Source organism: Oncorhynchus kisutch, linkage group LG18 (assembly GCF_002021735.2).
Source record: "Oncorhynchus kisutch isolate 150728-3 linkage group LG18, Okis_V2, whole genome shotgun sequence".
Classification (NCBI taxonomy): Eukaryota; Metazoa; Chordata; class Actinopteri; order Salmoniformes; family Salmonidae; genus Oncorhynchus; species Oncorhynchus kisutch.
Window position 1 is genome coordinate 71,738,612 of NC_034191.2, and position 23,280 is coordinate 71,761,891.

Consider the following 23,280-nt stretch of genomic DNA (forward strand, 5'->3'; position numbering starts at 1 on the left):
TTTATATATTTGTTCAGTATAAATGAAATCCATCTGACATGACCCTTTTATTCTAACTGCCTACTAGGGCCATGTCTTTGTCGGTGTGTGTGTGTGTGTGTGTGTGTGTTCAGCACTATGCACAAGCAGCCAATCCCTTAATACCCGACTCAAAAATGTTGCTGTCGATCAATGGGTTAGACGGCTTCTTGGATTTGGAATAAAATGCAGCATTCTCAGGGGACATCATTACCAACCTGGTTTTTCCAAAACAAATATCTGAAATATTTACTGTATCCCTGATACCTTTTTTGATTCTTTTTGTTGTTGTTGTAGCTGTCAGCATTTACCTCATGTTGGGAGTATATCAGATTGAAAGCAATATGGCTGCGCAGGTCTCTGTATGGATGTTGTCAAACGATACTGTCTTATAGGTGTTTTTAACCAATGTTGGTATGTAGATGGAGCTTGATTTCAGCACAGTGTTTCTCAACCATTAGGTCTGTTTAGGCGGGATGTCCCCCCCCCCCCCCCCCCTGAGTTTATTTTATTTGTATTATTATTATTATTAACCACCCCCCTCTTCGGAGGACATGTCTTTTTACAGCCTTTCTGCTACATATATATCCATTTTACATACCCATGTTACATACCCATGTTACATACCCATGTTACATACCCATGTTACATACCCATGTTACATACCCATGTTACATACCCATGTTACATACCCATGTTACATACCCATGTTACATACCCATGTTACATACCCATGTTACATACCCATGTTACATACCCATGTTACATACCCATGTTACATACCCATGTTACATACCCATGTTACGTATCCATTTTACATGTTACATACCCATGTTACATACCCATGTTACATACCCATGTTACATACCCATGTTACATACCCATGTTACATACCCATGTTACATACCCATGTTACGTACCCATGTTACGTACCCATGTTACGTATCCATTTTACGTATCCATTTTACGTATCCATTTTACGTACCCATGTTACATACCCATTTTACATACCCATTTTATGTACATGGTAGTTTTATATACAGCACAAACCTGTTTCCTAACCCCTCTTTCTCCCATGTTTCCCCAGTGAAAAGCTGTGTGCCTTCTGCTACAGTGGGGAGAAGAGTTTCCTGGGCCAGGGCGACCTGATGGTGTTCGGCCCCACGCCCGGCTACGTGCCGCTGCACATCCGCAACCGCCGCGGAAGCTCAGAGAAAGACGACGACTACCACGAGGACGACTTCCAAGACGACGACCACGACACCAAGAGCCCGGGGCAGCGCGACAGCGGGAGGGGACTTAAAAAGTAAGTTGCCTTAAATATTGACGTAACGTAGTTGGGTTTATGACATCTTGGGTAACTCAGTTGTTGGGTTGGTTTACAATGGCCATTCAGCTAGCAGTGGCAATTTCACACTTGCGATTTCATTGTGATGGTGGTGTTTATGATATTAACTTGGCAATGTTGATTATTTTAGCGGTATTGAGTCTCTTGAAGTCATGTTGAATCTCTCAAGTTCCCATTCACCAGTATTGACCTAAGAGTAGCAAGTTTTTTGGGAAATGGTGTCAGTACGTTCTATCTAGTCTAGGATGTCATTGGGCCCTAGACACGTCTTCATTTTGAGCTGGGAGGGGAACAGAAATGGCTGCTTGACTCTGTAGACCTAATGACTGTTTTTGGGCTACTGAGACTCTTTGATTTCACCATTGGCATTGATTTTGCTGGAGAGAAAATGACAGCTGAAATTATACCTGGGAAAGTGGGTCTACTTTTCTCCAGAATTGAGTGGGATGGTTGGGGGGGTAGACGCACACATGTTGGCTGCTGTCCAATGTTACCAGGATGTGCTGTGTAATAACCTTGATGACCTTTGAACCCTGGTAAGTGGTCAAAGCTAAACTGGCAGACGTCTAATTACAGTGCCTTCGGAAAGTATTCAGATCCCTTGACTTTTTCCACATTTTGTTACATTTAATCAATTAATTAGAATAAGGCTATAAAAGTATTTTTTCTATCTATACACAATACCCCATAATGACTAAGCAAAAACAGGTTTTCAGAAATGTTATTTAATTTATTACAAATAAACTGAAATTACACATTTACTTAAGTATTCAGACCCTTTACTAAGTACTTTGAAGCACCTTTTGGCAGCGATTACAGCATCGAGTCTTCTTGGGTATGACTCTACAAGCTTGCCACACCCGTATTTGGGGAGTTTCTCCCATGCTTCTCTGCAGATCCTCTCAAAATCTGTCAGGTTTGATGGGGATCGTTGCTGCACAGCTATTTTCAAGTCTCCAGAGATTTCAAATAAAAATCTACTAACATTTTATTGGTCACATATTCTAGCAGATGTTATTGCGGGTGTAGCGAAATGCTTGTGTTCCTAGCTCCAACAGTGCAGTAGTATCTAACAATGCACACATCTAAAAGAATGGAATTAAGAAATTTATAAATTAGATCAAGCAATGTTGTAGTTGCATTGACTAGAATATAGTATATACATATGAAATGAGTAGCAGTATATAAAAGCAGTATGTAAAAGTGGCCAGTGATTCCAAGTCAATGTATATAGGGCAGCAGCCTCTAAGGTGCAGGGTTGTGTAACTGGGTGGAAGCTGGTTAGTGATGGCTATTTAACAGTCTGATGGCCTTGAGAAGGAAGCTGTTTTTCAGTCTTGGTCCCAGCTTTGATGCACCAGTACTGACCTTGCTTTCTGGATGAACAGGCCATGGCTTGGGTGGTCGATGTCCTTGATAATTTTCCTGTGACATCGGGTACTGTAGGTGTCCTGGAGGGCAGGTAGTTTACCCCCGGCGATGCTTTGGGCAGACCACACCACCTCTGGAGAGCCCTGTGGTTGCGTGCGGCGCAGGTGCCTTACCAGGTGGGGACACAGCTAGACAGGATGCTCTCAATTGTGCGTCTGTAAAAGTTTTAGGGGCCAAGACAAATTTATTCAGCCTCCTTAGGTTGAAGAGGTGCTGTTGCACCTTTTTCATCATTGTCTCTGTTGGTGGACCATTTCAGATCGTCAGTGATGTGTACGCAGAGAACCTTGAAGTGTTCCACCTTCTCCACTGTGGTCCCATTGATGTGACTTAAGGGCGTGCTCCCTCTGCTGTTTCCTGAAGTCCACAATCATCTCCTTTGTTTTGTTGACGTTGAGTGAGGTTATTTTCGTGGCACCACTGTCCCAGGGCCCTCCCATCCTCCCTGTAGGCTGTCATGTCATTGTTGGTAATCAGGCCTACTACTGTTGTCGCCTGCAAACTTGATGATTGAGTTGGAGGTGAGCGTGGCCACGCAGTCATGGGTGAACAGGGAGTACAGGTCGGGGGCTGAGCACGCACCCTTGTGGGGCCCCTGTGTTGAGGATCAGTGAAGTGGTGTTTCCTACCTTCACCACCTGGGGGCAGCCCTTCAGGACCCAGTTGCACATGGTGGGGTTCAGACCCAGGGCCCTGAGCTTAATGATGAGCTTGGATAGTACTATGGTGTTGATGCTGAGCTATAGTCAATGAACAGCATTCTTACTTGGGTATTCCTCCAGATAGGAAATTGCAAAGTCTGTTGCAAAGTCTGTTGTTCTATTGGGGCGGTAAGCAAATTTAAGTGTGTCTAGGGTGTCCGGTAAGGTAGAGGTCTCTCAAAGCACTTCATGATGACAGAAGTGAGTGCTACGGGGTGATAGTCATTGAGTACAGTTTGCTTTGGATACAGGAACAATGGTGGACATCTTGAAGCAAGTGGGGACAGCAGTCTGGTATAGGGAGAGTTTGAATATGTCCGTAAACGCGCCAGCCAGCTGGTGTGCGCATGCTCTGAGGACGCGGCTAGGGATGCCGTCTGGGCCGGCAGCCTTGCAAAGGGTTAAAACACTTAAATGTCTTACTCACGTGGGCCATGGAGAAGGAGAGCCCACAGTCCTTGGTAGCGGGCAGAGGTGTTTAACTTTCAGGCCAAAGAGTTATCTTGGTGTCATCAGTTCAGAGAATCTAGTTTCTCATGGTCTGAGAGTATTTAGGTGCCTTTTGGCAAACTCGATCGGCCTGTCGTGCCTTTTACTGAGGAGTTGCTTTCGTCTGGCCACTCTGCAATAAAGGCCTGAGTTGGTGGAGTACTGCAGAGATGGTTGTTCTCCTATCAGGTTCTTTGTGTCACGTGTGCTCCCTCTCCAGCCTCTAGGTCACCAGGCTGCTCGTTATGGTGCACACCTGTCACCATCGTTACTCTCACCTGGACTCTATCACTTCCCTGATTACCTCCCCTATATATGTCACTCCATTTGGTTACTTCCCCAGGCGTCATTGTTTCTGTGTCATGTCTGTGTGTTCGTGGTTTCTTGTTTTGTTTTATGTTACGTTTATTTATTAAAACACTCACTCCCTGAACTTGTTTCCTGACGTGCACACCGTTACACTTGGTCATTTCCCTGACGAAGGTCCTTCTCCCCCGATTGCTCAGTTTGCCCAGGCGGCCTGCTCTAGGAAGAGTCTTGATGGTTACAAACTTCTTCCATTTAAGAATGATGGAGGCCACTTGGGGGCCTTCAATGCTGCAGAAATGTTTTTGTACACTTCCCCAGATCTGTGCCTCGACACAACCTGTCTCGTAGCTCCATGGAAAATTATTTCGACCTCATGGCTTGGTTTTTGCACTGTCAACTGTGGGACATTTTTATATGGATGTATGTGCCTTTCCAAATGATATCCGAACAATTGAATTTACCACAGGTGGACTCCAAGTTGTAGAAACATCTCAAGGATGTCCAATGGAAACATGATGCACCTGAGCTCAATTTCAAGTCTCAAAGCAAAATGCCTGAATATTTATGTAAATATATTTTTTATTATTAAAATAATTCCTCAGCAATCTACACAAATGACCCCATAATGACAGTGAGAACAGGTTTTTCAAAACGTTTGCAAATGTATGTATATATATGCATGTATAGATATATATGTGTGTGTGTGTGTGTGTGTGTGTGTGTGTGTGTGTGTGTGTGTGTGTGTGTGTATATGCATGTGTGCGTATATGTGTGTGTGTGTGTGTGTGTGTGATATATATATATATATATATATAAAAAATCTAAATATTTTTGAGATTCTTCAAAGTAGCCATCCTTTGCATTGATGACATCTTTGCACACTTGGCAATCTCTCAACCAGCTTCACATGGAACGCTGCAGAATGCATCTTGTATGCTACAAGGCACTAAATATATATATATATATATACTGCTCAAAAAAATAAAGGGAACGCTAAAATAACGCATCCTAGATCTGAATGAATGAAATATTCTTATTAAATACTTTTTTCTTTACATAGTTGAATGTGCTGACAACACAATCACACAAAAATTATCAATGGAAATCAAATGTATCAACCCATGGAGGTCTGGATTTGGAGTCACAATCAAAATTAAAGTGGAGAACCACACTACAGGCTGATCCAACTTTGATGTAATGTCCTTAAAACAAGTCCAAATAAGGCTCAGTAGTGTGTGTGTGGCGCAATTATTAGAAAATGGAAGAAGTTCAAGATGATGGTCAATCACCCTCGGTCTGGGGCTCCATGCAAGTTCTCACCTCGTGGGGCATCAATGATCATGAGGAAGGTGAGTGATCAGCCCAGAACTACATGGCAGGACCTGGTCAATGACTAGAAGAGAGCTGGGACCATAGTCTCAAAGAAAACCAATAGTAACACACTACGCCGTCATGGATTAAAATCCTGCATCGCACGCAAGTTCCCCCTGCTCAAGCCAGCGCATGTCCAGGCCCGTCTGAAGTTTGCCAATGACCATCTGGATGATCCAGAGGAGGAATGGGAGAAGGTCAAGTGGTCTGATGAGACAAAAATAGAGCTTTTGGTCTAAACTCCACTCGCAGTGTTTGGAGGAAGAAGGATGAGTACAACCCCAAGAACACCATCCCAACTGTGAAGCATGGAGGTGGAAACATCATTCTTTTGGGATGCTTTTCTGCAAAGGGGACAGGATGACTGCACCGTATTGAGGGGAGGATGGATGGGACCATGAATCGCGAGATATTGGTCAACAATCTCCTTCCCTCAGTAAGAACATTGAAGATGGGTCGTGGCTGGGTCTTTCAGCATGACAACGACCCAAAACATACAGCCATGGCAACTAAGGAGTGGCTCCGTAAGAAGCATCTCAAGGGCCTGGAGTGGCCTAGCCAGTCTCCAGACCTGAACCCAATAGGAAGTCTTTGGAGGGAGCTGAAAGTCCGTATTGCCCAGCAACAGCCCCGAAACCTGAATGATCTGGAGAAGGTCTGTATGGAGGACTGGGCCAAAATCCCTGCTGCAGTGTGTGCAAACCTGGTCAAGAACTACAGGAAACGTATGATCTCTGTAATTGCAAACAAAGGTTTCTGTTCTGCTTTTCTGATGTATCAAATACTTATGTCATGCAATAAAATGCAAATGAATTACTTAAAAATCATACAATGTGGTTTTCTGGATTTTTGTTTTAGATTCCGCCTCTCACAGTTGAAGTGTACCTATGATAAAAATTACAGACCTCTACATGCTTTGTAAGTAGGAAACACTGCAGATTTAGCAGGTTATCAAATACTTGTTATCCCCACTGTAAATGCTTGAATTCAAGGAAGACATCTCTCGACATGAACTGTTCAGAGGAGACTGCGTGAATCCGGCCTTCTTGGTCAAATTGCTGCAAAGAATACACTACTAAAGGACACCAATAAGAAGAAGAGACTTGCTTGGGCCAAGAAACATGAGCAATGTACATTAGACTGGTGGAAATCTGTCCTTTGGTCTAATGAGCCCAAATTTGAGATTTTTGCTTCCAACTGTGCTGTCTTTGTGAGACTCAGAGTAAGTGAACGGATAATCCCCACATGTGTGGTTCCCAACGTGAAGCATGAAGGTGGTGGTGCTTTGCTGGTGACACTGTTGGTGATTTATTTAGAATTCAAGGCACACTTAACCAGCATGGCTACCACAGCATTCTACAGCGTTCCATGTGAAGCTGGTTGAGAGATTGCCAAGTGTGCAAAGATGTCATCAATGCAAAGGATGGCTACTTTGAAGAATCTCAAATATATTTAGATTTTTCACATTTTTGGGTACTATATGATTCCATTTGTGGTATTTCATAGTTTTGATGTCTTCACTATTATTCTACAGTGTAGAAAATAGTAAAAATAAAGAAAAATCACAGAATGAGTAGCTGTCCAAACTTTGGACTTTTCGTTTGTCATTGTATGTATGTATTCTTTATTATTTTTATTTTTTTACAACAAATCAGACATTGAATATATCTCTAAGCATGGTCAAGTTAATAATTATGCTGTGGATTATGTATTCAATCACCCACACACATCAAACATAGTCGTTCTTTTGAGCTGCAGGACAAGAGTGAAATTGCTCAGAGATGTTACGAATAGGCCATTGATGATTTTAAAACTGCTATAGAGTTCAATGTCTGTGATGGTGGAAATCTGAGGTTGGATCAACATTGTAGTGACTCCACGAAAATGACCTAAATGACAGAGTGAAAAGAAGAGAAGAATTTTACAGAATATAAACTATTCCAAAACATGCATCTTGTATGATACAAGGCACTAAAGTAATACTGCAACAACATAACAGACACAGCCATTTTGGCTTAAATGCAAAGCAGAATTTTTTGGGGCAAATCTAACACATCATTGAGTAACTGCTTCCTGGTTTTCAGGCGTGGTGGTGGCTGCATCATGGTATGGGTATGCTTGACATTAGCGAAACTGGGGAGTTTTTTCAGGATAAAAAGAAATGGGATGGAGATAAGCACAGGCAAAATCCTAGAGGAAAACCTGCTTCAGTCTGCTTTACACCAGACACTGGTAGAGGAATTCACTTTTCAGCTCCACAATGACCTACAACACAGGGACAAATCTACACTGGAATTCCTATCCAAGAAGATGGTGAATGTTCCCGAGTGGCGAAGTTAGTTATATCTGCTTGAATATCTATGGCAAGACTTGAATTGCTGTCTTGCCATTATCACCAACATCTTGAGAGCTTGAACAATTTTTAAATAATAATTGGCAAATATTGCACGATCCAGGTGTGCGAACTAGGGTTGGGTGATATATCGAATTAAGTTGATTAATTTGTTTTTGCACCATATTCCAAATGCCTGTATTGCAGAATATTTTTTTGTTTTTGTTTTTATGAGCGTTTGTCCGCTTGTTCTCATGTTGGTCTCGTTCGCTCCTTCTGTGCTGTGCACCTTCCCATTTACACCAGAGATCTGTCTATAATGATGAGATGCTCATGTCTCCGCCCTAAAAATGGGAGTCGTAGTCCCAAAGACATGCGAAAAGTTTAGGTTAAAAATAAGTGCAGAGAAATACATTGGTCTTATTTTGGCGAGAGTGAAGCCTCTCGTTTCGCCTCTTTCTACCATTCCCCTCCCACTCACAACTTCCTCTCTGACATCCGGTTTCAACTTGCTATTTGAGGTTTGGTCCATCTGAATCGGTCATGTGAACAACGTAACCCATGGATACCATTAGTTTACTGTAATAGAGAAGTTGACCTTCGATCCATACCCCCGTATATGTTTAAACTCTTCAAATGTTGAGCAGACCAGACACTACTAAAACAACTGCATCAGTGAACTTTCATTCTGGAAAAGTAATGCTCAGTTTGTCGCATGAGCTTTACTGTCCACATGTCGCTAGCAGCATTTTTGTCAAATAAAGATTGTTATACTAGCTGTTTAGTCTGTGTTTTATAAATGTGCAATTGGCATAAAACCTTTAAGGAATTTACAACTCGTTTTCATTCTGAGAAATAAAGGCAGGCCACTTGATTTCAACATCTGAACAAAGTTGACAGGTTAGCATGCTGTTCAAACAGTTGGAGGCCGACAGAACAATTCAACTGTTTTACCTTGTTGCTGAATTCAGAGCTTGTGAAATTTGACCTGGATCCAAGTTGGCTGAACTTGAAATAAAAATATTAGCTGGCTGCTCACTAGCACTTGGACTTGTGCTTGAGACATTGTTTATGGGACCAATGTTAATTTTCTATAGTGCCAGCTGTATTATTAGTGAATGTGCATGGTTCTGGTTAAATTGAACAAAAAGGCCATTTTTATAGACAGACCTGAAAGCCAGAAGAGTGATTATTGAAAAAAAAGCAGGTACAACTATTTTGATAAAATAATTAAATTATTAGTGGGTCTTATGCTTGTGGAAGGCGTATATTCAGCCAAGGTATAATTTCACAATCTTTGAATTCATTAACTTATTGCTGACTGTGTTTTAAATAGTGGATTTTACCTTTAATTGTACAAGCAAAGCTTATTTAGAGAGAGCATTTAAAAAATGTGTATATATATATATATATTGTGGATCGCCCATAAGTTTGGAAAAAAATTGTTTTTATTGATTCGGGGAGCTGAACATTTATGCAATGACTATTTTAGTTAACTTCTATTAAACTTAAAATAATGTTATATCCTCTTCCACTTTGACAGAGTATTTTTTGTGTAGATTTGTTGACAAAAAGTTATTAAATCAATATGAATCCCACTTTGTAACACAATAAAACGTGACGAAATCAGAGGTCTGAATACTTTTGCAAGGCACTATCTACCTCTTGGTGATGGAATGTGATTTGTAAATGGTAAATAAATAGTAAGCATATTTGTTATGCTTAAAGATTGAAGCTTCTCCCAGACTCCCACCAGAGATGCTGCTGGACCTAAAAAAGTGAAATAATTACTCAAATGTTCTTCAGGGTCATATTTATTAGGCACCAAACAGAAGAAAAACTGACTTAAACAGTGAGGGATTATTTGAACTAGTCCAATTAGAAGTGCAATTTTTTGCCTTGCAAAACCTTTTGCTATGGTGTATTCTAATGAATATTACCAAGGGCTTTGTCGCTCACTGGCTGGAAACAGATTAACCCCTGTGTCCAAGTTTCTCCATCAAACAAAATGAGCGTTCTCCCCTATTATGCATTGTTTGAGGCTTGGAGAGCGAGGGAAAGAGAGGAAGAGAGCTGGAGTACCATGACCCAAATAAATAAGCGCATGCTAATGAACCCAGGCACTAGAATTCAATTTGGGTCAATTAATGTGGTGCCCAATGATTAGTCACTTGATGGAGGGGTAGAGGAGAGAAATCCATGAAGGAAAAGAGAGGATTTTACTGGCAGGCCCTGCCAGCTTCTCCAGCCCTGGCCTATGTTTGTTCTGTGTCTATGTTCTCTCTGTCGCTGTTGTCTCAATTCAATTTATGTATTTCTGATCTCTCTCTGTCGATGTTGTATCTGTCTTGCTTCATCCTCTCTCCCTGTCGTGCTTCGTCCTCTCTCCCTGTCAAGTTCTCTTCTCTCTGTCGCACTTCGTCCTCTCTCCTTGCCAAGTTCTCCTCTCTCCCTGTCAAGTTCTCTTCTCCCTGTCGTGCTTCGTCCTCTCTCCCTGTCAAGTTCTCTTCTCTCTGTCCCGCTTCGTCCTCTCTCCCTGTCAAGATCTCTTCTCTCTGTAGCACTTCGTCCTCTCTCCCTGTCAAGTTCTCTTCTCTCTGTCGCGCTTCATCCTCTCTCCCTGCCAAGTTCTCCTCTCTGTCGTGCTTCGTCCTCTCTCCCTGCCAAGTTCTCTTCTCTCTGTCGTGCTTCGTCCTCTCTCCCTGTCAAGTTCTCTTCTCTCTGTCGTGCTTCGTCCTCTCTCCCTGTCAAGTTCTCTTCTCTCTGTCGTGCTTCGTCCTCTCTCCCTGTCAAGTTCTCTTCTCTCTGTCCCGCTTCGTCCTCTCTCCCTGTCAAGTTCTCTTCTCTCTGTCCCGCTTCGTCCTCTCTCCCTGTCAAGTTCTCTTCTCTCTGTCCCGCTTCGTCCTCTCTCCCTGTCAAGTTCTCTTCTCTCTGTCCCGCTTCGTCCTCTCTCCCTGTCAAGTTCTCTTCTCTCTGTCCCGCTTCGTCCTCTCTCCCTGTCAAGTTCTCTTCTCTCTGTCGTGCTTCGTCCTCTCTCCCTGTCAAGTTCTCTTCTCTCTGTCACCTATCTGCTCACACATGCTGTCGCTATTTTCCCTTGCTAGTTTTTGTTCTTTTCCCATATTTTTCTTTCTCTCCATGTTTATTTCTCGCTCTCTGTTCTCTGTCGCTGCCCCCTCTGTCTCGAAATGCAGTGGGCTTTATTGGCATGGCAAACATATGTTTACATTGCCAAAGCAAGTGAAATAGACTAGAAAAAAAAGGGAAATAAATTGCACTCACAAAAGTAAAAAATAAATATAGACATATAAAATCAAGTGTGTGTGTGTGTGTGTGTATGTATGTATGTATGTATGTATGTGTATATATATATATATATATATATATATATATATATATATATATATATATATATATATATATATATATATATATATATATATATATATATATATATATATATATATATATATATATATATATATATATATATATATATATATATAATATATATATATATATATATATATATATATATATATATATATTATATATATATATATATATATATAGCCCTTCTTAGATCAGCTGATATCTCAAAGTGTTGTACAGAAACCCAGCCTAAAACCTCAAACAGCAAGCAGTGCAGGTGTTGAAGCACAGTGGCTAGGAAAAACCAGTCCTCTTCTGGCTGTGCCGGGTGGAGATTATAACAGAACATGGCCAAGATGTTCAAATGTTCATAAATGACCAGCAGGGTCAAATAATAATAATCACAGTAGTTGTCGAGGATGCAACAGGTCAGCACCTCAGGAGTAAATGTCAGTTGGCTTTTCATAGCCGATCATTGAGAGTATCTCTACCGCTCCTGCTGTCTCTAGAGAGCTGAAAACAGAAGGTCTGGGACAGGTAGCACGTCCGGTGAACAGGTCACGGTTCCATAGCCGCAGGCAGAACATTTGAAACTGGAGCAGCAGCGTGGCCAGGTGGACTGGGGACAGCAAGGAGTCATCATGCCAGGTAGTCCTGAGGCATGGTCCTAGGGCGCAGGTCCTCCTCCTCCTCCGAGAGAGAGAGAGCATACTTAAATTCACACAGGACACCGGATAAGAAATGAGAAATATTCCAGATATAACAGACGGACCCTAGCCCCCGACACAAACTACTGCAGCATAAATACTGGAGGCTGAGACAGGAGGGGTCAGGAGACACTGTGGCCCCATCCAATGATACCCCCAGACAGGGCCAAACAGGCAGGATATAACTCCACCCACTTTGCCAAAGCACAGCCCCCCCCACCAACTTACCATCCTGAGACAGGAAAACCACCCAGACAGGAAAACCACGTCAGTGACTCAACCCACTCAAGTGACGCACCCCTCCTAGGGATGGCATGGAAGAGCACCAGTAAGCCAGTGACTTAGCCCCTGTAATAGGGTTAGAGGCAGAGAATCCTAGTAGAGAGAGGGGAACCGGCCAGGCAGAGACAGCAAGGGCGGTTCGTTGCTCCAGTGCCTTTCCGTTCACCTTCACACTCCTGGGCCAGACTACACTCAATCATATGACCCACTGAAGTGATGAGTCTTCAGTAAAGACTTAAAGGTTGAGACCGAGTCTGCGTCTCTCACATGGGTAGGCAGACCATTCCATAAAAATGGAGCTCTATAGGAGAAAGCCCTGCCTCCAGCTGTTTGCTTAGAGATTCTAGGGACAGACAGTTAGGAGGCCTGCGTCTTGTGACCGTAGCGTACGTGTAGGTATGTACTGCAGGACCAAGTGGGAAAGATAGGTAGGAGCAAGCCCATGTAATGCTTTGTAGGTTAGCAGTAAAACCTTGAAATCAGCCCTTGCCTTAACAGGAAGCCAGTGTAGGGAAGCTAGCACTGGAGTAATATGATAAAAAATGTTGGTTCTTGTCAAGATTCTAGCAGCCGTATTTAGCACTAACTGAAGTTTATTTAGTGCTTTTATCCGGGTAGCCGGAAAGTAGAGCATTGCAGTAGTCTAACCTAGAAGTAACAAAAGCATGAATGAATTATTCTGCATAATTTTTGGACAAAAAATGACCGATTTTTGCAGTGTTACGTAGATGTAATAAAGCTGTCCATGAAACAGTCTTGATATGTTCGTCAAAAGAGAGATCAGGGTCCAGAGTAACGCCAAGGTCCTTCAGTTTTATTTGAGACGACTGTACAACCATCAAGATTAATTGTCAGATTCAACAGAAGATCTCTTTGTTTCTTGTGACGTTGAACAAGCATCTCTGTTTTGTCCATGTTTAAAAGTAGAACGTTTGCAGCCATCCACTTCCTTATGTCTGAAACACAGGCTTCAAACGAGGGCAATTTTGGGGCTTCACCATGTTTCATTGAAATGTACAGCTGTGTGTCATCCGCATAGCTGTGAAAGTTAACATTGTTTTCGAATGACATCCCCAACAGGTAAAGTATATAGTGAAAACAATAGTAGGAACAAGCCCATGTAATGACATTTCAAATGTAATATTATTGACAATGTTGGAACAATATGCAAATGAGTTGAAGTATGAAAGGGAAAATAAATGAACCGATAAATATTGGTATTTACAATAGATATGGCCAAAATATATCACGGTATTTAAAAAACCAAATTGGACGGTATGACGGAATAATAACAGTTTTACTTTTGCTTTATGAGTGATCCTAGTGTGGCAACACATACATTCTAAGTAATTTCAATGAGTCTTTCTCCAGTCTGATTGTCTTATACTGTTCAGTTCAACTTCAAAACAAATTTCATGCCTTTTATAATTTCTGCATTTCCTGCCCTCAATTGCAGTGGTGGTAAAAAGTACCTAATTTGTAGTCCTTGAGTAAAAGTAAAGATACTTCAATAGAAGTTACTAATGTGAAAGTCACCCAGTAAAATCCTACTTGAGTAATAGTCTAAAGTATTTGGTTTTAAATGTACTTCAGTATCAAAAGTACATGTAAAAGATACAATATACTTATGTATCAAAATTAAAACTAATTTCAAATTCCTTATATTAATCAAACCAGATGGCACCATTCTCTAGTTTTTAAATCTTTTTTTTACAGATAGCCAGGGGCACACTCCAACGCTCAGACATAATTTTCTAAGAAAGCATTTGTGTTCAGTGAGTCCTCCAGATCAGAGGCAGTAGATGACCAGGGATGTTCTCTTGACAAGTGTGTGAATTGAACCATTTTCCTGTCCTGCTAAGCATTCAAAATGTAACAAGTACTTTTAGGTGTCAGGGAAAATGTGTGGAGTAAAAAGTACATGCATTTCTTTAGAAATGTAGTGAAGTAAAAGTAACAGTTGTCAAAAATATTAAAGTCCAGATACCAAAAAAATAACTTAAGTTGTACTTGAAATGATTTTTTACTTAAGTACTTTACACCACTGCTCAATTGAGATAATTTCCACACTGCCACGTAGGGCTGCACGATATGGGCACATAATCTAGGACTTATATTCAACCAAATGTTGCAATTGCCATTTGACTCGCGAATTAAGAGCAGAACTGTTGGCGTCATAATAGAATGACTATTCTAATTCTATAGTTAGAATATATGGGCACAGTGTTGTTTGAGATGACAACGAATTAAAATGCCAGGGAGGAGTTATTGTGACAGCGTAGGAACTAAAGTGTTGATAAGTGTTTCCTATGGGAGCCTATTAGCTTTGGCTACATTGCATGTTTTCTCTTGGCTACTTCATGTAGCTAACATATTCTTGCTTTCCATATTAGTCTTTGATTTAGAAGATACTGTTGTACAAATAACATGCTGATTTAAGTCTACACCATCACTGGTGTTATCCAGCTGTATTGGCTAGCTATGTTTGCTCTTACTCAGTACATTTATTAGCTAGCTAGCTATTAGCATCTCACAAGATTTAGGCCAACCTGCTAAGAAAAGACAAATGACCTGTTTCCTGATGTAAGAAACACAAACTAATAGTGTCATTTATAGAACACTAGTGAATTTATATTAAGAAGCAAAGTGAAAACAGCATCGTTGTCAAAAACATTGTTGCATGTGCTGCATTGACCAGGCAGAACGCAAGTGTCTAGTGGTTGAGGAACATCAAATGCGCTTCTTGAGTGACGGGGGCGTGGCTAGGTCTGTGTGGAAACTGGCACGGAGAGAAAGAGTGGAGAGAGAGAGTGATGACTCAGGTAGCGAAGTAAACTATAAAAACGGACATTACACATGGCGTATCACATTTAGCAAACCAAACATTCAAATACCTTTTATAGTAGGTAAAGTAAAAACCCAAACCAGTCCCTGCATCAATACCGGTGTATCATAAAATATGGTATACCGCCCAGCCCTAATTTACAATGGTGTTTGTCCACCACTAGTTGCCCTTTTCTTGTGGCAACTGGTCACAAATCTGGCTGCGGTGGTGGAACACTGGTATTTCACCTACAGTGCCTTGCAAAAGTATTAGAGCTTTGGTGTTTTTCCTGTTTTGTTGCATTACAACCTGTAATTTAAATAGATTTTTATTTGTATTTCATGTAATATACACAAAATAGTCCAAATTGGTGAAGTGAAATGAAAAAAAAAAACTTATTTTGAAAAACTCAAATTTTATATGTGCATACAGTTGAAGTCAGAAGTTTACATACACCTTAGCCAAATACATTTAAACTCAGTTTTTCACAATTCCTGACCTTTAATCGAAGTAAATATTTCCTCTCTCAGGTCAGTTAGGATCACCACTTTACTTTAAGAATGTGAAATGTCAGAATCATAGTAGAGAGAGTGATTTATTTCAGCTTTTATTCCTTTTATCACGTTCCCATTGGGTTAGAAGTTTACTACATACGCTGAATTAGTATTTGGTAGCATTGCCTTTAAATTGTTTAACTAAGGTCAATCGTTTCAGGTAGCCTTCTACAAGCTTTCCACAATACGTTGGGTGAATTTTGACCCATTCCTCCTGACAGAGCTGGTGTAACTGAGTCAGGTTTGCAGGCCTCCTTGATTGCACACGCTTTTTCAGTTCCTCCCTCAAATGTTCTATAGGATTGAGGTTAGGGCTTTGTGATGGCCACTCCAATACCTTGACTTTGTTGTCCTTAAGCCATTTTGCCACAACTTTGGTATGCTTGGGGTCATTGTCCGTATGGAAGACCCATTTGCGACCAAGCTTTAACTTCCTGACTGATGTATTGAGATTTTGCAATATATCCACATAAGTTTCCTCCCTCATGTTACCATCTATTTTGTGAAGTGCACCAGTCCCTCCTGTAGCAAAGCACCCCCACAACATGATGCTCCACCCCCGTGCTTCACGTTTGGGATGATGTTCTTCGGCTTGCAAGCCTCCCCCATTTTCCTCCAAACATAACAATGGTCATTATGGCCAAAGAGTTATATTTTTGTTTCATCAGACCAGATGACATTTCTCCAAAAGTACGATCTTTGTCCCTATGTGCAGTTGCAAACCGTAGTCTGTCTTTTTATGGCGGTTTTGGAGCCGTGGCTTCTTCCTTGCTGAGCGGCCTTTCAGGTTACGTTGATATAGGACTCTCTTTACTGTGGCTATAGATACTTTTGTACCTGTTTCCTCCAGCATCTTCACAAGGTCCTTTGCTGTTGTTCTGGGATTGATTTGCACTTTTTGCACAAAAGAACCCGGCTGTGTGGTCCCATGGTGTTTTTGCTTGCGTACTGTTGTTTGTACAGATGCACGTGATACCTTCTGGCGTTTGGAAATTGTTCCCAAGGATGAACTAGACTTGTGGAGGTCTTGGAGATTTTTTCTGAGGTCTTGGCTGATTTCTTTAGATTTTCCCATGTCAAGCAGAGAGGCACCGAGTTTGAAGGTAGGCTTTGAAATACATTTTCAGTAACACCTCCAATTGACTCAAATGATGTCAATTAGCCTATCAGAAGCTTCTAAAGCCATGACATAATTTTCTGGAATTTTCCAAGCTGTTTCAAGACACAGTCAACTTAGTGTATGTAATCTTCTGACCCACTGGAATTGTGATACAGTGAATTATAACTGAAATAATCTCTCTGTAAACAATTGTTGGAAAAATGTATTTTGTCATGCACAAAGTATATGTCCAAACCGACTTACCAAAACTTTGTTTGTTAACAAGACATTTGTGGAGTGGTTGAAGAATGAGTTTTAATGACTCCAACCTAAGTGTATGTAAACTTCTGACTTCAACTGTATGCATTCACCTCCTTTACTATGAGGCCACAAAATAAGTTCTGGTGCAACCAATTACCTTCAGAAGTCACATAATTAGTTAAATAGATTGCACACAGGTGAACTTGATTTAAGTGTCACATGATCTCAGTGTAGATATACACACCTGTTCTGAAAGGCCCCAGAGTCTGCAACACCACTCAGCAAAGGGCACCATGAAGACCAAGGAGCTCTCCAAACAGGCTAGGGACAAAGTTGTGGAGAAGTACAGATCAGGGTTTATTTATAAAAAAATATAAACTTTGAACATCCTGTGCAGCACCATTTTTTAAGAAATGGAAAGAATATAGCACCACAACAAACCTGCTAAGAGAGGGCCTCCCACTAAATCTCAGACCAGGCAAGGAGGGCATTAAAGAGACCAAAGATAACCCTGAAGGAACTCCAATCTCAGGTGTGGAGCTTTGCAGTATCTGTTCATAGGACTACATAATGCCGTACACTCCACAGAACTGGGCTTTCCGGAAGAGGGGCCAGAAAAAGGTGTTGCTTAATGAGAAAAATAAGCAAACACATTTGGTGTTTGCCAAAAGGACTCCCCAAACATACGGAAGAAGGTACACTGGTCAGATGATACTAAAATTTAGCTTTTTGGCCATCAAAGAAAACGCTTTGTCTGGCGCAAACCCAACACCTCTCATCACCCACGAGAATACCATCCCCACAGTGAAGCATTGTGGTGGCAGCATCATGCTGTGGAGATGTTTTTCATCAGCAGGAACTGGGAAACTGGTCAGAATTTAAGGAATGATGGATGGCGCTAAATACAGGGAAATTCTTGAGGGAACCCTGTTTCAGTCTTCCAGAGATTTGAGACTGGGATGGATATCCTGCTGAAAGGTGAACCATGACCCATGTAAATTTCGAACTTCAACTGTATGTATTTTTATTTATTTGTTTCTGGATTTTTATAATTATCAGCTATCGGCCTAATTCTGCTCTGCATACATTATTTGGTATTTTACGTTGCAGAGTCACAATTTGGTGTTTGTCCCATTTTGTGTGTTCTTGGTTGGTGAGCAGACCCCAGACCTCACAACCATAAAGGGAAATGGGTTCAATAAATGATTCAAGTATTTTTTAGCCAGATCCTAATTGTTATGTCAACTTTTATGTTCCTTTTGAAGGCATAGAAGGGCCTTCTTGCCTTGTTTCACAGCTTGTCCACAGCTTTGTGAAGTTACCTGTGGAGCTGATGTTTAGGCCGAGGTACGTATCGTTTTTTTGTGTGCTCTTTGGCAACAATGTCGAGATGGAATTTGTATTTGTGGTCCTGGCAACTGGACCTTTTTTGGAACGCCATTATTTTTTGTCTTACTGAGGTTTACTGTTATGGCCCAGGACTGACAGTATCTGTGCAGAAGATCTTGGTGCTGCTGTGGGGCCTCATTGGTTGGGGACAGAAGCACCAGATCAGCAAACAGTAGACATTTGACTTCAGATTCTAGTAGGGTGAGGCTGGATGCTGCTGACTGTTCTTGTGCCCTCGCCAATTTGTTGATATATATGTTGAAGTGGTTGGGGCTCAAGTTGCATCCCTGTCTCACCCCACGGCCCTGTGGAAAGATATGTATTTTGCGAATTTTAACCGCACAATTGTTGTTTGTGTACATGGATTCTATAATGTTGTATGTTTTTTCCCCAACACTGCTTTCCATGAATTTGTTTAGCAGACTCTCATGCCAAGTTTAATCGAAATATTTTTTGAAATCAACAAAGCAAGAGAAGACTTTGTTTGTTTGTTAATTAGGGTGTGCAGGGTGAGTACGTGATCTGTTGTTTGGTAATTAGTGATGCACCAATATGACATTTTTGGCCGATATCCAATATTTTCCCTGCCAAAAACCCCAATACCGATTTATTAAAAAATGTTGCGGCCTTTTAAGCATGTTAACACACACACGCGGACACAGCCGTCTAAGGCACTGCATCTCAGTGCAAGAGGCGTCACTACAGTCCCTGGTTCGAATCCAGGCTGTATCACATCCGGCCGTGATTGGGAGTCCCATAGGGCGGCGCACAATTGGCCCAGCGTCGTCCGGACCGTCATTGTAAATAATAATTTGTTCTTAACTGACTAGCCTAGTTAAATAAAGGTTACACACACACACCACACTGACCAAAAAGTTAATTTGTTGGCGTTTACATATGTCCCCATTACCAGTGAAGCATGATCAGAACCTATTTCTTTCACTTACTTGCTGTGCTGTTTCGTTGTTCAGTTGTTTCATTCTCAACCAGGGATTTCTATGGAACGCCGTTTGGGTCGTTGCGTGTCAAACAACACTATTTCACCAATCAGGACCTGAATATGACTACACATAATAACAATAATTTATACATGTTCATAAATTTTTTACATTGATACACATTGATTACACTATCACTTGTATTTCATATGTCACAACGATTCATCGGTACGTATTCTATGATGCTGGTAAAGTTGTCTCGCACACCTACAGTGCTGGTCATAAAAAAAAGCTAGCTGCAAACAATGTAGTTCTTCCCCAAAAACATTGCAAAACGACAATCTGTTTCAGTAGCTATAGTTAACTAGCTAACTATTTAGCTAGGTGTCATCATCTAAAATAACCCTAATTTATAAGACAGTTCTTATTTGATTAATGGTGGTCGGACCCATCTATGTGAAGCTAGCCACAATAAGGATTAGCCACAACAGCGGACTTTTGCAGTTAGCCTTCAAAATAAAAGTATGGTATAATTCCACTATTTGTATTAATTTGCATCACTGTCAATGACATACTTTAATTTTGAAACAAACTGCAAATTCCACTATTGTGCCTAATCCTTATTGTGACGAGCTTCACAACACGGTCTGGTCGAACCTCGCTAACCAGATGAAGCTAGCTGGCTTCTTATAATGTTAGCTTTGGGCAACAGGGTTTAAGTAGCTGGCAATATCAACAGGCGAACAACAAGTGGCAACCTCGCTAAATCATTACTAAGAATAATGAAAATGACTGCAGTTTCTATTGTTTTCAGGCTGGTTGTATTGGTGCTAGCTAGCTACCCCAGAAGTTGCGGTTGAACAAATGCTGCCATTGCTACCATCGCTGCCGGTGTTTGCTTGTTTGCAGACGTTTTTGTACAGCTTTGACAGCTCTACTGTATCTTTTTTGACACGCAAAGACCCAAACGGCGTTCCATAGTGTGTATTTTGTGAAGCTAATAGCAGTGACACTATTACTGTGTAACTCCGGCAGGGCAACATCTGAAAAATAGAGCGCTTGGTAGTGTGTACCGGTCGGTCGCTCGACCAGTCGGCGAATGCCAACATCACCCAAGACAGAGGAAGGTTGATTGTCAAGGGCAATGAATTCCATGAATGGATTTCGCCTTTGAGTTGTCTCGCTTAAATTTTCTTACTCTTTCAAATGCCTGCTCGACTTGTTGACTGCTCGATCCACACAGCAGACATTGTGGGCTAGGTTAGGACTGCTGTGATGCACGTGTATCGCAAAATTTTATGCGCCGTCATTACGTCCTGTACCTAAGTTATATAGGTATGCACAGCATTGACATCGGTTTTTAACATCGGCGTTAAACTAGACATCGGGCCGATCCCAACGTTGGCCCTATTCAGATATATTCACTGACTATATCGTGCATCCCTATTGGTAATAAGCCAATTTGCTCAGTACATTGTTTTCGCTGAGGAAATGTACGAGTCTGCTGTTAATGATAATGCAGAGGATTTTCCCAAGATTGCTGTTGATGCATATCACTCTGTATTTATTGGGGTCAAATTTGTCTCCTCTTTTGTGGATTGGGGTGATCAGTCCTTGGTTCCAAATATTGGGGAAGATGCCAGAGCTGAGGATGAGGTTCAAAAGTTTATGTATAGTCAAAATATAGACAAGTTCTATTGTCTTTTCATTTAGGATACCATCAATACCACAGGACTTTTTTTGTTGGAGGGTATGTGTTTTGTCCTGTAGTTCATTCATTGTAATTGCAGAATCCAGTAGGTTCTGCTAGTCTTTTAATAGTTGGTTCTAAGATTTGTATTTATTCATGTATATTTTTTTGCTATTTGTTAGAGATCCAAAAAGATTAGAGAAGTGGTTTATCCATACATATTTGTCTTGGATAGATAACTCTTTGTTGTTTTAGTGTATTACAATTTTCCCAGAAGTGGTTTGATTCTCTGGTTTCTACAGTTACGTTGAGCTGATTTCTGATGTGCTGTTCCTTCTTTCCCCCCCTCTCTGCCTGTCTCTCTCAGTCTCTGCCTGTCTGTCTTGGTCTCTCGCTCTCTCCCCAGTTGTCTGTGTCTCTTTCTCTCTCTGTTCTCTCTCCTTACCGCTTAATCTTTCTGTCACTATTTCTCTTGCTTGTTTTTGCTCTTTCTTTCTCTTTCTTTCTCTGTCTGTTCTCTCTCCCTCCCCCCTGTCACTTCAGCTCCACGTGATCCACTGTTGACAAAGACCTACCGTCAGAAGACACCCCAGGGCCCATTGGCCGGCCTCCTAATTTGCTCAGCTCTTTTGAACCAATCCGAGGGGGCGGTGACGTAATGCTCTCACCCAGCGAGGTTCCTGGCAGGGGGCCAACGCGGCGCAGTGCATTGTCGCGTTGGAGCCCTGTGATTGGTCGGTCAGTCCAGTGCTGGCGCCGTGCCAGTTCTAGACAGAGGGAGCTAGGAATGAAAACAATAACAAGCAAGAGAGAGAGAAGTGTTAAGGTGGACCGTGTCAGAGAAGTGTTAAGGTGGACTGGGGACAGTTCACATGAACTGAGCCCTAGTGACCCAATTTTGTTTTGGCCTGAATAGCAACGTGATGAATCACCGTTTAGGGATATATCAGAGGAGACGGTGGAGAAAGTAGCCTATCTCTTGAATTGACTTTTGCCTGTTTGATTTTAAATGTACCTCAAGTGTAAGTCCCTCTACTTACTTCATGGACTTGATGAACTCTCACTCTCCATGCAAGTTGTTTTGTCTGGTAATAAGATGAAATGCTTTGAAAGGGGGTGCATGACCTCATGACTGCATGTGTTGATAAATGTGCATGAGTGAGTTCATGTCTCCTCTCGCTCTCTGCATTTGTGTATACATGCATGAATTGGTCTGTCCATCGCACTTTCCTTATTCTATAGTCATTGTCTGTGTGTAGTCGCTAATTATTGTCTCATTAAGGTGATCTAATTGAATATAGCTTTGACAGGCCCAAAGTAATCACAGGCCTAATGAAACACTGCTTTTTCTCAGGGAGAGAGTAAAGGCGTGCGTCCGCATGCTTCCTAGACGAAAAAGATCTGAAGAGTTTGTGCCTATATTCCCACATTTTATGACGTTTTGTCCTCCAGTAAGTCTTTATTTTAGAATTTTTGTTTTTGTTTGGGCAAACGAATGTCTTTTAAGGGAGTGTGCACCGCTCGTCTTTTAAGGGAGTGTGCACCGCTCGTCTTTTAAGGGAGTGTGCACCGCTCGTCTTTTAAGGGAGTGTGCACCGCTCGTCTTTTAAGGGAGTGTGCACTCCCGTTTAGTTCGGCTAGCCGACTTCAGCTAACCGCCATGCGAACTAAAGAATGCTGACACCTTAACACCGGTTTCGTCTTCCTATTCACACATGGAGCCAGCACATTCACCAAGGTGGGATACGGGCTTGGTTTGGATAAATGTGTGTTGCGTTCACTAGTCATGAAATGTTTTGAAACGTTTCCCCCTGGACAGCTTGACCTGACTCCACTTATACAGCTTTGATCGAACGCTATGATTAGTTATGGTAAATTAACATATGGAAAGACTGTTGATATCACACGAATAAGCAACTTCTGATGTCATTCATGTCAATCCATCTCCAAAAAGGCATACCCATTTGAATGGAATAACATATGGTTCTGCAAATAAGACAATTGGGCCATAAATTCTGCAAATTATAATTTGCCTAGAAGACATGTCCATAACCTCTATAAGGTTATTTAGCTCATAATTAAAGCTGCAGCATTTTCACGGCAAAGTTGAAAATTACGGTCGAGCGGTCGAATGAGCAACATTAGAGCGAACACGAGAGGGAGAG

The 23,280-nt window shown here is 41.5% G+C and overlaps 1 protein-coding gene across 11 annotated transcripts in view; it reads left to right on the forward strand.

Annotated features, from left to right (window-relative positions):
• kmt2ca (lysine (K)-specific methyltransferase 2Ca) overlaps positions 1–23,280 on the forward strand; it is a 240,048-nt gene that overhangs the window by 52,935 nt on the left and 163,833 nt on the right. For all 11 annotated transcript variants that reach the window (XM_031796719.1, XM_031796716.1, XM_031796715.1 and 8 more), the window contains exon 5: positions 1,106–1,324. In XM_031796719.1, the coding sequence (XP_031652579.1) occupies positions 1,106–1,324 (219 nt within the window). The remainder of the gene's footprint in view (positions 1–1,105; positions 1,325–23,280) is intronic.